This window comes from Mauremys reevesii, linkage group 4 (assembly GCF_016161935.1).
Source record: "Mauremys reevesii isolate NIE-2019 linkage group 4, ASM1616193v1, whole genome shotgun sequence".
NCBI lineage: Eukaryota > Metazoa > Chordata > Testudines > Geoemydidae > Mauremys > Mauremys reevesii.
The window spans coordinates 135,820,336-135,832,892 of record NC_052626.1 but is presented as its reverse complement, the minus strand read 5'-3'; the positions used below and the strand labels follow the sequence as shown (position 1 = coordinate 135,832,892).

The following is a 12,557-nucleotide window of genomic DNA, read 5'->3' as shown; positions in this document are numbered from 1 at the left end:
GGCTCTGTGCACCATAGCAAGGGTTGTTTGCCACCTATAAAAATCAGTGCAAGTAAAAGTTCTTAGTTCCCTTTGTTCTTCAGGTGAAGTGGGGAGGGGACCCAGATTGGGGAAGTAATGCCAATGCTTGTTCATCGGCATCAGGTCCAAGAGCATTTGTGAACTGCAAGTATGCATGATCTTTGCTAACGTTAATATTAATAATTCTAATTGTGCAGACAAAATGCAAATGAGGATGCAGATTTACTTTCCATATTATGCATCAGTACAGAGCCATGTTTAAAAATAGAATTACTAGATGCTTCCCAACCTTCCCCCCTCCTTTTCTCCCCCGTGCCTTAATTAAATTGGCTGGAATATTCATATTTGTCTGCGTATTAATCAGGGATGAAACTTTTCCAACTTTTGTAATAACTGTTATATTTCCCTGTGCTGATCCCCTTAACTCTTTCTGGTGCTGGGAAAGGCAAGTGGAAACTTGGGAGGCTGAGCTGGCCACAGCAAAGCAAGCATTTGAGAGAGAGAGAGAGTGTGGTGGTTTGATAGTCTCACCAGAACGTTCTGCCACAGGCTGAATGGATAGTGGGTGGGTGGGTGGAGCCAGGATAATACATTTCCTTGGGAAACTGAAGCACCTCGTGTCACTAAGCAGTGAGTGGGGTGATTAAGGAAGCACCTTACCCATGCTCCAAAGAGAAGTTTATTCCAGCTCCCCAGGAAAGGTTGGGTGTTGAGCAAGCGGGTGAAAGTAAGGGGTGTGATCAGGGCTCCTGCAGGGAAGCAGTGGCAGTGGCCACTGTTGATAGACAGGATACTGGGCTAGATGGACCTTTGGTTTGATCCAGTATGGTCATTCTTACGTTCCTCCCCTCCCCTGACCCTGCCTGCACAGGGGCCAAAAGGATACAAGCACACACTGCAGATACAACCTATCATTGGTCTGCTGTTTAATTCAGTCACTTCTTAATTTGATTTTTTTTAATACATTTGAACCACATCACTTGTTTTAAAATTAACGCAGCTTCTGCCCTGTTTGGATTGGGCCAGGCAGCTGCAATCAGACTTGCCGGGAGCTGACATTAAGGCCCTGATCCTGCAAACACTCATGCACCTGCTTAACGTTAAGCATGTGAGTAATGGCTGTGCTTTGAATGGGACTGCGTGTGAGTAAATCAGTTTAACCAGTTAGGAAGAGTCCCAGAATCTGAATATGGAGCTCTGTGACAGTAACAGATGACTGTAGGGAAGAGTTGTGTGCTATCCACATGTTGTTACTGACACTCCCCAAGTGCTCCCTTGTGTTGTGCAGTCTCTGTTTCATTTCATTTTTCTTATTTCACACACATACATGGACCTGGACTGGAGCAGAAGGTAGCAGGGGGGGAGAGATACTGGGAGGAGGATAGAGTATATGGCATTTTACACTATAATAAGAGAGTCTGAGCTGCTCAAGTTTGCTGAAATGACACAGTCACCTTGAGGAATGTGTATAAAATAAACTTGCCAGATTTTAAAGGTCTGATGTCATGGAAAAAGTGTTCAAAAGTGTGCCCCTCCCCCTTACAAAGTCATCACATGGACATAGTTACCCAGTCCCAGTGGTATCTGAGACACCACCAGGCTTCTGTGTCCTTGCCCAGAAGGCAACATCACTACCAGTGCAAGCTGCTGGAATGATGACCCAGCAAAGGTTAGTACTTACAACAAGAAAGCAAAGATTTGTTCAGCCCCGGGTGCCCAATCTGATTATCATAAAGGCAGCCTTCCACCTCCCTCTCACAAACAGCCACTCTCCTACCCTTTCCCCTGGACAAGGGACTGCTCAGCTGGAGTTAACCCCTTCCTCACTGGAGACAAAGTCCTGCCCCTCATTCTTTCCTGTGTGTCCACTTGTGGCAAATGCTTTTTTTTTTGTAATGGTGTCTGCAATGTATTCTATTTAATTGCTCTGCAAATAATCCAGTTAAGGGAGGGAGGTCTACTAAGGAGAGGCAGAGAAGTGATAGAAGCTGCTTCCTTTGGACATCACCGGCTTCTCTTCCCTTCTGTTCAGATTCAACGTTCCGGTACACAGGCAGCCCAGACAGCCTCCGCTCCAGGGCACCCATGATCACCCCTGACCTAGAGAGCGGAGTGAAAGTCTGGCACCTAGTCAAAAACCATGACCATGGAGACCAGAAGGAGGGCGACCGGGGCAGTAAGATGGTGTCTGAGATCTACCTGACTAGGCTCCTAGCTACAAAGGTAATCACTGTGCACCAGAGTCTGCCTGGAAAATGTATAAATAGGCCTGTAAAGAGACAATGCTCAGCCCCCGTCTCGAGCCTTCAGTGTCCATTAATGAAGCCTTGCGACCTGTCTGAATTGGGCATTATTATCCCCATTTTACACAGAGGGAGCGGGGGTGCAGAGAGGATAAGTGCTCCTGGAGTTACGGAACAATTCAATGGCAGAGCCAGAAATAGAGCCCTGGTTTCCTGGCAATCGCTCCTAAATTTCTAGATGCTCCATCCTTTCACCAGCACTAAATGCCACCAAAAATTGGAAGGAAGCTACCATGTCTGTAAATGCTTTACCCGTCATCTCAGCCTAGGGAATCTGCAATCCTTTTGTAGTGCCCTCAGCAATGGTTATAGCACAGATTGCATTTCAGAAGCAAAAGAAAAGGTGCTTAACGTTAAGAATAAAACCAATGTGCCTGAGAAGTGCAGCCAGCCCATTCCTATAAGGTTACATATACCTTACATATTCCTATAGGGTCTATACCTATACCTTTCTGGAGCTGTGCATAGCCCGTGTCACCATCTGGTGTCCCCTCCTGCTGTTGCTGTTTAGCCGAGTGTGCATACATCCCTCCCATCACCCCGTTGGTTGCTGCTCCCATTAGGGTACGCTGCAGAAATTCGTGGATGACTTGTTCGAGACCTTGTTCAGTACTGTGCACCGAGGCAGCGCGCTCCCACTGGCCATAAAATACATGTTCGATTTCCTGGATGAGCAAGCAGATAAGCACAGCATCCACGACACAGATGTGAGGCACACCTGGAAGAGCAATTGGTAAGAGCATGGGGAGTGGGGGTGGACCTCCACTGTTGAGCAATTATCCACAGCCTGGAAAAGAATGGAAATGCGGGGATGGGGCTGGGAGCGGGAGGAGGAGGGACATCATCTGTGTAACTGGAGGTAGCTCGGAGTGCACGTGTGCCTCACAGGATAAACCTGGTGTTGCCACACCTCCTTTCTTTCATTGTTAAGGAAGATGCCAGCATACGCACATTTGTGCAAAACCCTGCCCCTGTCCTTCTGCCTGGGAGTCACAAACCTGGTTCTTTTCATTTTCAGGGAACTTTTGCATTTTTTGCACTTGGGGGTGATTGTCACATTCTGGCTGCCCTCAGATATAATGGAAGGAGGCACCCCTGATACAAAGCTTTGCTAATACTCTTCAATCCAAACCTCCGGTACCTGTGCCATCCCAATTATGGGACCTCCTTGCTGCTGTGACAACGTTCTTCAATTCTGACCTGTTGTGGTTCAAATCAGGAACCGCCAGCACATAGACAGCTCTGCCAGTGCATCTCAGTCCTGGCCTGTACACCAGCTCCTGCTGTTGATCTCCAGCCTCAGAGAAGCTACAGGTTATTGACAGTGCCACAAAGAGATAAATTAGCACTGAAAATTAAGCGAAGTGTTCCCTGCCTTTTCATTTACAACTTTAATCTGTTAAAATCTGGTTATTTTTCTAAGTATGAAGCATCCAGGAAACTGCAAACTGCCTGTTAAATTATTTAGCGGTTATTATAGGATAAACTAATTCCACTCCTACAAACCTGTTTCACCTCACCACTCAGACAGATGTGGTTTTGAGTGTAAATTCCAGACCCCTCCTTTCATTCCAAGGGTAGGAATTATTTATTGGTGTTTGTACTCCAGTAGTTCCCAGAGGCCTCTGTACACATAATAAAATCTAGCTCCTGCCCCAAAGAGCTTACAATCTATACAGACAAGACAGACAAATGAACTGTGGCAAAGCAGGGAATTGAACACGGGTGTCTTGCATCGCAGTCCAGTTCTTTAGCCCCAAGACTGCCCCTGCCCTCCAATAATGAGAAGAGATTTTGGAAATGGCTGGGTTGTATACAGGCAGGTAGTTAACAGCCATACCTTACATGTATGATATTATCAAAAGGGAAATGCCTGCTAATGCTCAGAGGTGACAGTTCAGTTAGCAGCAGCTCCTTCCCAAATGCTTCGGGAGCCGTGCTCCAGGGAGCGAGGGAGAAAGGGAAGAGAGAGCCGATGAGTGGAGCTCACACTTAAACTGTGTGCAATTGACACAAACTGCAGCTTGGACTCAATGTTCTCAAAACAATTGGCGCTATTACATCTTTGCCTTTGCTGTTATTTTAGGATTAAAAGCTCCGTGGGTTAGAAATTTACCTCTGGGGTGGGGGGTGGAGAATCCATAACAAATGGTAGCCCCCTGAAGATTTTTTTATTTTTTTTCCACCAGTCCCTCGTGGTTTAAAAAGCCTCTAATCATCATGTCTGCAAAAGCTGGATTCCCCGCTAAGGCTGTAGGAAGCTAAAAACAATTTGTTGAAAGCTTTAGAAGAAGGAGCTATTAGGATAAAATGTTTGAATCCTGAATAAAATGACACTTCTTAAAGCTATAAAGGGAAACGGTGTCGAACAACAAAGATTTTTCTACCACAGCCATCAAACCACATGGGTTCCGGCTGCTGATGGGGACCCAGCCATTGTACAGCTTTGCATACGGGAACAAAGGAGGAGTCAGAGCAGAGGTGTAAATTCTAGTTTTCAAACTAATCATTACATCGAGCCTTCACTATGTCTATACATTTCCACAGCACTCTCCAAACATTAGTGAGTGCTTGCTGTGCCCCTAGGAGAGAGCCGAGCATTGTCAGACAGGAATAGAGGCACTGAGAGGGGAAGTGCCTTGTCCCAGATATTAACTGGGTGAGCGTTAGGGATGGGAGTATCACTCAGGAGTTCTAGCCCTGTGCTCCGTCAGCTAGAAAAGGACCAGGCATGGCTCCTTTGAGAATGGAAAGGGTTAAGTCTCAGACCACATCAGAGCCCAGATGGGAACTGAGAGACTTTAGTAGCTGGGTGTAGACTCACATCACCTGTTGGAAGTAGCAGGAGAGCTGGGAGGGGCGCAAGGTGAGATGAGAGGGAAGGGGGATATTGAGAACAGGTGTGGCAGCTTGGAAGAGGGAAGGCAGTTTAGCCGACTGAGGGGGGGCCTGGGAAGTAGCCAGAGAGTTGGTCAGCATGGGAAGCAGTTCAGGGCCATCATGCAGAGAGCAGCGATTGGGAGCATGTGGAGAGTTGAGGCCGCTGACAAGAGACTCTGCGGTGCGACGGCATTGAGCAACTTGTCTGCAGTGTTCCAAGGGTTAAGGCTGAAGCCTTGGTTGTAGCTAGCTGGCTAGCTAGGGAGAGCTGGGACTTGAAAGCTAACAGAAAGCAGCAGCTGGTTTTTGATCCTGCTATAGAGCCAAAGGAAAAGGGAAGAATAATTCTCCTTTGATTACCAAGGCCCAGGATTTGGAGGCGGGGGGGAGGCAAAGATACCTGATGTGCTCCTTCCAGGGTGACGGGCTGGGAACAGGCCCTAGATTCTGCTCACTGCAGTGGATTATTAGTGGGGACTCTAGTAGCACCCCACCTCCTCACCAGCCCAGTGCCACAGACCTTCGCTCTAAAGAACGCTGAGATACAGACTAACAGACTGCACTTGACCTCCCGAGCCCCCTGGATAAACCCCAACACTGGAAACACTGGGGGGCTCTCCTAAAACGGAGAGCTTCCTCTCTGCCTTACAGTACGGTGCCTGCAGTCCACCTGGCTTCAGCACCCGGGCCTTTCTGGCTGCCCCTTGACATGGCACAAGACCAAGTCAAATGGCAGCCACTCTGAAGTGGGCAGGGTCAGCAGGGGCTGGGCCAAGGGGTGGCTGGAAAATCAGAGAAGAAAAGTGGCCAGTAGCCTGGCCCGGGTTTGGTAATGAGATGGGCTCAGCTCTGCTTAGGGTACCACTGCAGACTGTGTGGGGCCATTACTGCCACTTAGTGCTTATAAGGGGCACCGCCCTGAGCAGATCATTGCGGGACCCGAAATACATGGGAAAGAAAGATCCCCTCCTGTCTCTAGGGTTTGTGACTTGTTTTTATTACTTTGTTTTCCTGCAGCCTCCCTCTCCGGTTCTGGGTGAACGTAATCAAAAACCCCCAGTTTGTGTTCGATATCCACAAGGGTAGCATCACAGACGCCTGCCTCTCTGTTGTCGCCCAGACCTTCATGGACTCCTGTTCCACCTCCGAGCACCGCCTGGGCAAGGACTCCCCCTCCAACAAATTGCTCTATGCCAAGGATATCCCCAGCTACAAGAGCTGGGTAGAAAGGTACGTCAGTGCGGGAGCATGGTCAGGAGCAGCAGCAGCTGTCTCATTGCACCACCTGGTCAGCCATTGTAGTGCATATGTAACCCGTGCCTGCTTGGTGCAGTGCTCTGCCCACCGACTCCGTGGGTGCTCTGGCCCTTGAGCACCCATGGAAAAAAATTGTTGGGTGCTTAGCACCCAACGGCAGCCAAGCTCCACACCTCCCACCAGCGCCTCCTGCCTGCCGGCAGCCCGCTAGTCAACTCCTTCCCAGCACCTACCACCCGCTGCAGAACAGCTGTTCAGCGGCATGCAGGAGGCGCTGGGAGAAGCAGGGAGGGGGCGGGAAGAGGTCGGGCAGGGGTGAAGGCTTGGAGGAAGGGGTGGAGCGAGGGCGGGCCTGGGGCGGAGTGGGGTGTCGAGCACCCTCAGGAAGAGAGGAAGTCGGCGCCTGTGGCTTTGTCCCGCTGTACTGCCACCTAGACCATCTAGTGATTAATGAGTCTGCTGCAGCCTTAGCTAAGAGGCATGTGGCTTTTAGCTCATGCATTTAGCTCCAGAGGTCCCAGGTTCAATCCCACCTGCTGAGGTCTGTCAGCATTACACGTGCATTGCTGGACCTGCAGCCATAGCATCACATAGCCTGATTCCATGGTCTAAATGGCATTGGAGCCGATGAGATCTTGGATGGAAGATGACATGGTTCTTCCTCTAAATTAATGGCAAGCATCATTATTGCCACGCCCCCGTCATGAACCAGGACCCCACTGCACTAGCCGCTGTACAAACACACAACAAAAAGATGGTGCCTGTCCCAAAAAGCTTCCAGCCTAAATATAAGATGAGGGGACGGGGTGAATACAACAGACCGACAAGGGCAGCACAAGGAGGCGATGCTGGTCAGTATGATAAGCAGCAATCACAGCACGCCAGCCATCTGACCACTGTCAGGTGTTGTGTAGGTCTCGCAGCAAAGGAGCATTTGCAGGAGGACAATGGTTCTGGCGGATGCTTCTATTCATTCCCTCTGAAGCACCTGGCACTGACCACGGTCAGAAGACAGAATGTTACGCTAGCTGGACCATTGGTCTGACCCAATACGTCCGTTCTTATGTTCTTGTTGGTCAGGTGTGTCACCTATAGTCTTGCTGGTTTTTGACCATCTATCAGAGGAATATAGTGAATAATAAGAATTTTTAATGGTAGAGTTTAAACGAAAATGAGAGGTTTCCTCACTAATTTTATGCTGACAATGAATGAATGGTGATCCATTCTGCCTCCCAGTTGGCAGGTTCATGAGCAAACGTGGTAGGATGCTTGAAAGGTAGAAAGTAAACAGTACAGTTCAAACACGCATGCTGCTATGGCTGGTGCTGACTGTCAGATTAGATGTGCAACGGAGACCTCAACCATTAAAGATCCCGTGGCACTATCTTGGAGTGTTAGCCTTGATGCCTGACCCAGATTGCAGTTTAGATCATTATTGTCTGCCTCACACAAATCCGCCCTGTAGTTTCCACTGGATAAGGTATTATCCCTCAGTTTCTCCACTTCGGTATACTTTTTAGATGGAGATTACATAGTATTACTGTGCAGAGTCATAAAGCTTCTCTGTTCCCAGGACCCCAGAAGTTGCTGCATTTCAGCGTGGGGCAAAATGTTTCCTTTGATATGCACAGGGCCAGATTTGCCGTGGCTCCTGCTTGGTTAGAAGCAATAGGGAGGAGAGGCCTTGCTGGCTCCTTTCAGAGTTCACAAAGGCCAGATAGAACTGCAGACCCCTGTTCTGGGCAATGAATGCTAGCTGAGACTGAACCCTTGGGGTTTTACATTCAGGAGGCACTGGCATCCCTGCTGCGTACATGATGCCCTTCCTTGCCAATATGTTTTTCATTTGTGTCTCACCTTTCATTCCCCAGGTATTATGCAGACATTGCAAAGCTCCCAGCCATCAGTGACCAGGATATGAATGCCTACCTCGCGGAGCAGTCACGCCTGCATGCCATTGAGTTCAACATGCTAAGCGCGCTCAATGAGATCTACTCTTACGTCAGCAAGTACAGTGAAGAGGTAAGCAGGCCCCCCACCCCGGGCCACAGGATATGTGGCAATCCTGCCACCAAGCCACCTTAGACAGATAGAGTCCATTGGGAGGAGGCTCTGTATATAAGTGGGATACGGAGCCTTTCACCTCTAGGTTGGCAGTTTCAGTTCCACTCTGGCTTGGTAGTGACTGAAAGCACCCTGGACAGGTGGTTAGCCGCAGTCCTGTTCCTGGCATGGATAGGCTTCTCCACACAGCACAGTTGGCTTCCTGGCTGGCAGTTTCAGAAGGGCGGCCAAAGACTGAATGGGGCCTGGAGGCCAATTTCCCCTCTCATCCCTGACAGCTGGTCAGTAGGGCAGCATGGTTGAAGCTTGCAGTGCTGCTAGCTATGCTGTACCTGTGCTGTGCGTCAGTAGGCGGCTTTGGTCTCCAGAGCTGCCAGTGTAGCACATCCCATGAGAACCAATCCCTTGAAGCGTTGTGTGGGCAGCTCTGAATTCCTGAACCTGGGTGCACCCTCGGTGCAGCCCACTTCCAAATGCAGGGAAAAATCGTCCTGCCCCAGCAAACTCTGTCACAAATCCCAGCATCCTCAGGGAACTTCCAGTATGGCACAAATTTCATGTCACAGCAAAGCTGGCAGCATGGGCTCCTTTAATGAATGCATCACTTGAAACCAAGTTCTCGCCATCTGTTCCACCCTTTCATTTTCATTGTGAGAAGAACCTGTTTTGCAATTACATCCATTAAAAGGAAGGTTTTTGTCATTTAATTGCATGTATGCATTTATGATACAATGCCACAGCCATCTTCTGATTAGGGACTAAAATCTCATCACTTTCACGCTAAATGAGACAGGGGATGTAGAGTCAACGGTACAAGAGCAGGGAAATGATTGTGTTGATGGTATAACATGCAGCAAACAGTCCAACAAATAAATCAGCATGGCTGGGAATGGAAGAGCACTCAGTGCTTTGTCTTTTGTTAGTTAAGTTTCGTTGAAGGAACAAAGCTAAGGGGAGGGATTGACAGCAACAGGCCAAGTGCGGAGAGCATTTAGATTGGGGAGTGACCCAGAAGTCTCAGGTGGCCCTCCCAAGTCCTGGGCAAGGCTTGCCAGACCTGTACTGGCTCAGCAGCATTAACTTAGCCTGCCCCAAGTACTTCTGTTTTACCAGCTTCACTAACCACTGCCGCTGTGTTGCCCAGGGAAGGGAGTTCATTAAACTGGACCCATCCTAGGTATCTTTGCTGCATGTTATCATTAACACCTAGAGTCCAACTCTGAGTATTTTTCTCTCTTTATTTATTTATGCCCCTCATCTCCCCTTCTTTCTTTTTCTCTCCTTTCTGGAATGTTTACATTAATCGTGTTTATTTTGCACCAGATCATCGGGGCTCTGGAGCAGGATGAGCAGGCGCGCAGGCAGCGCTTGGCATACAAAGTAGAACAGCTTATCTGTGCCATGTCTATTGAGAGCTGAAGAAAGGAGATGGTGCTCCTAGGACCAGGAGAAGGAACTAGTTACTCTTGGGAATGAAGAGTATGAACAAGCAAGGAAGGCACTGGACCCATAGAAATACTGAAACATCCTCTGGGGGAAGCAGGGATTGTCCCAGATATTAAGTTCAAAATCATTTAGATTCCAGTTTGAAAGGACAGCAAGAAGGACAGTGCATCTCAATGCAAAATAGGATCAAGCTGGAGTAATTCTTCAAGTCATATATGTGGAAGGAAGGAACCTGAGAAGTCTGGATGCCTCCGTGACTGCTATTTTGCATGAAAATCATTTGATATATATTAGGAAATAATGAAAACTGTATTTAAAGGGTTTAAAAAAAAGAGGGAAAGAAAAAAATTAAAGCAACCACCGTGGCCACACAGATAATTCAGCCAACAAAATTCAGTTCCAAATTCTCTCTCACTCGTCAGTTTCCCGTGGTGTGTGGCTCAGACATTCTGCGAATAGACTCCTATGCTAATCCGAAAAATTGGAAAATTAAATTATTCCTGTTCCTGGGAACTTTTAAAAAATATGAGCACAAGTTTGCACCAAACCTTTTTACACAAAGGAAGATAATAGTTTAGCTGGAAATAAATCCAGTGGCACCAGAAAGAACTTGACCTGAATTACAGAACCATCGGATCATCTAACCTGTTTGTCTTGAAATCCAGCTTTATCTATGTATTTATATAGTGTCAATATATAGATATTATATATATATTTTTTAAATCCCACTTACTGTTGAATGATGGTGGGTCTGATTTTAAACATTTTTCTCGTTTATTTCCATTCCATTTCAACACACAGCTCCACCCCGGTGTAAAGATTCTGCGGTATTTTTGTTTGCTTCACTCATGTTCCTGAAGAATGTTCTGCCCTTCGTGGCATTTGAAACTAAGGAAGTCATATACTGTTTAAACTGAAATTGGTGCATTGTAGGTTTCTACAGGTGCAATTTAAGCAAAACCAATTGGCTGATCTTGCACAGTCGAGCAGAGCTGGGCTGAGACTGACTTAGTTGCTTGGGCTATTAGTTGACTAGTGTTATTTTGTTCCAGCCACAATGTGATTTCTTGCAGTAAAAAACAAACAAACTAAAACCAATGTTTACAGCAAGTGATACTTGAAAAGCGTAGACATAGCGAGATAACATATTTATTGCTTTTCTGTTTGAGACACACTTATACTTACCCATAAGATCAGGACAGACTCCAATTGCATTTTTCTCTCAGCATATGCAAGGTCACCCAAAGGTGAAGCATAGGACTTTTTGTTTTTGTTGGGGAGAGGGAGAATCTTTACTCACAGCGAGAGAAAGTCCAAAATGACGCACTCCGAGTGCCAGCCAACATTGTCTCTTTGTCTCTGTATCTCATTGTTAGGTTCAGTTTCTAACTGGCCATAGCAGCCCATCTTTTCATGGACAGCGAAAGGCAAATGTTTGTGAGTGTCTTTCCTTTAAAAGAAACCAAAGCTTTCCTGTCCCTTTAAAGAGTGCCAAGCGGCGGATGGAATGCTGTAAATATTTCTCTCTGTAATAAATATTGATATTTGTGCAGACTGCAGTGGGGGAGGATGAGGTGATTAGACCTAATGGAAATAGAAATATCGGCCATATGAGCCTTGGTGGTTGCAGCAAAATAGCTACCAGAGTTTGTTTAATGGAATCAAAACCAGCCTTGAAAATGCCCAGCCTTAAGTCTCCTTGTGGAGAGGCAGAGTGTGCTAGCCACGGGCTAGTTGTCATCTCGCTCCGATTCTTTTGCCATCCCTGAAATGGAGGGAGTGCTAATAACTGGGGTGCAAGAGGATTAGCTAATGTTTCTCAACATAAAGTACTGTTCAAAACCTGGTTGAAGTCCGTGAGGTCAAGAGCGCTCAGTACTTTGCAGGTCTGGGGGTTAAATCCTGCTGCTACCCAAGCAAAACAATCTCTCAACCGCAGGATTCAGTTAAAAGTAACAATATGCTCCCAAAAGATTAATAAAGGGTGTGAGAAGAGAAGGGAGGCCCTATATTACTGAGGTCAGAGAGACTCATAACCGCAGTGCTGGGCTGTATGAATCAGCTGTCTTAGAGGATCAAATACTTCTCATCTGCATTTGCTTAAATGTCATCCATTGGGATCTGCCAGCATGGACCACTCAGCTCATACAGAGTCATGCTGAAGTTGTTGGGACTCTATCTGGGTGTAAGGATCTGTACTGATGGATCCATATGGAAGATCAGGGCCTTAGCCTGCTCTCAATCTGTCTCTCATAACTGCCTGCCAACCTGCACCCAGGGGCGGCTCTAGGCATTTTGCTGCCCCAAGCATGGCAGGCAGGCTGCCTGCGGAGGTCCTCCGAAGCCGCGGGACCAGCGGACCCTCCGCAGGCAAGCCGCCAAAGGCAGCCTGCCTGCCGCCCTCGGAGCGCCGGCAGAGCGCCCCCCGTGGCTTGCCGCCCCAAGCACGCGCTTGGCGTGCTGGGGCCTGGAGCTGCCCCTGCCTGCACCATTTCAGCAGAAGGGTGTGAGAGGACTGTGTCAAATTATTGCTGTGCAGGTTAAGAACACTATATTAACTACACAGTGAGAGTCCCAGACTGTTCG

At 47.8% G+C, this 12,557-nt stretch overlaps 1 protein-coding gene across 6 annotated transcripts in view; it reads left to right on the top strand.

Annotated features, from left to right (window-relative positions):
* Window positions 1-12,299, top strand: part of PLXNA2 (plexin A2) — a 306,134-nt gene extending 293,835 nt beyond the window's left edge. For 5 of the 6 annotated variants that reach the window (XM_039536888.1, XM_039536887.1, XM_039536890.1 and 2 more), the window contains 5 exons: window positions 2,054-2,244; window positions 2,888-3,057; window positions 6,222-6,434; window positions 8,333-8,483; window positions 9,849-12,299. In XM_039536888.1, coding sequence (XP_039392822.1) covers window positions 2,054-2,244; window positions 2,888-3,057; window positions 6,222-6,434; window positions 8,333-8,483; window positions 9,849-9,944 — 821 coding nt within the window. In that variant the 3' untranslated portion in view covers window positions 9,945-12,299. The remainder of the gene's footprint in view (window positions 1-2,053; window positions 2,245-2,887; window positions 3,058-6,221; window positions 6,435-8,332; window positions 8,484-9,848) is intronic. The other variant, XM_039536893.1, reaches the window with a different exon arrangement.
* The last annotated feature ends 258 nt before the right edge of the window (window positions 12,300-12,557 follow it).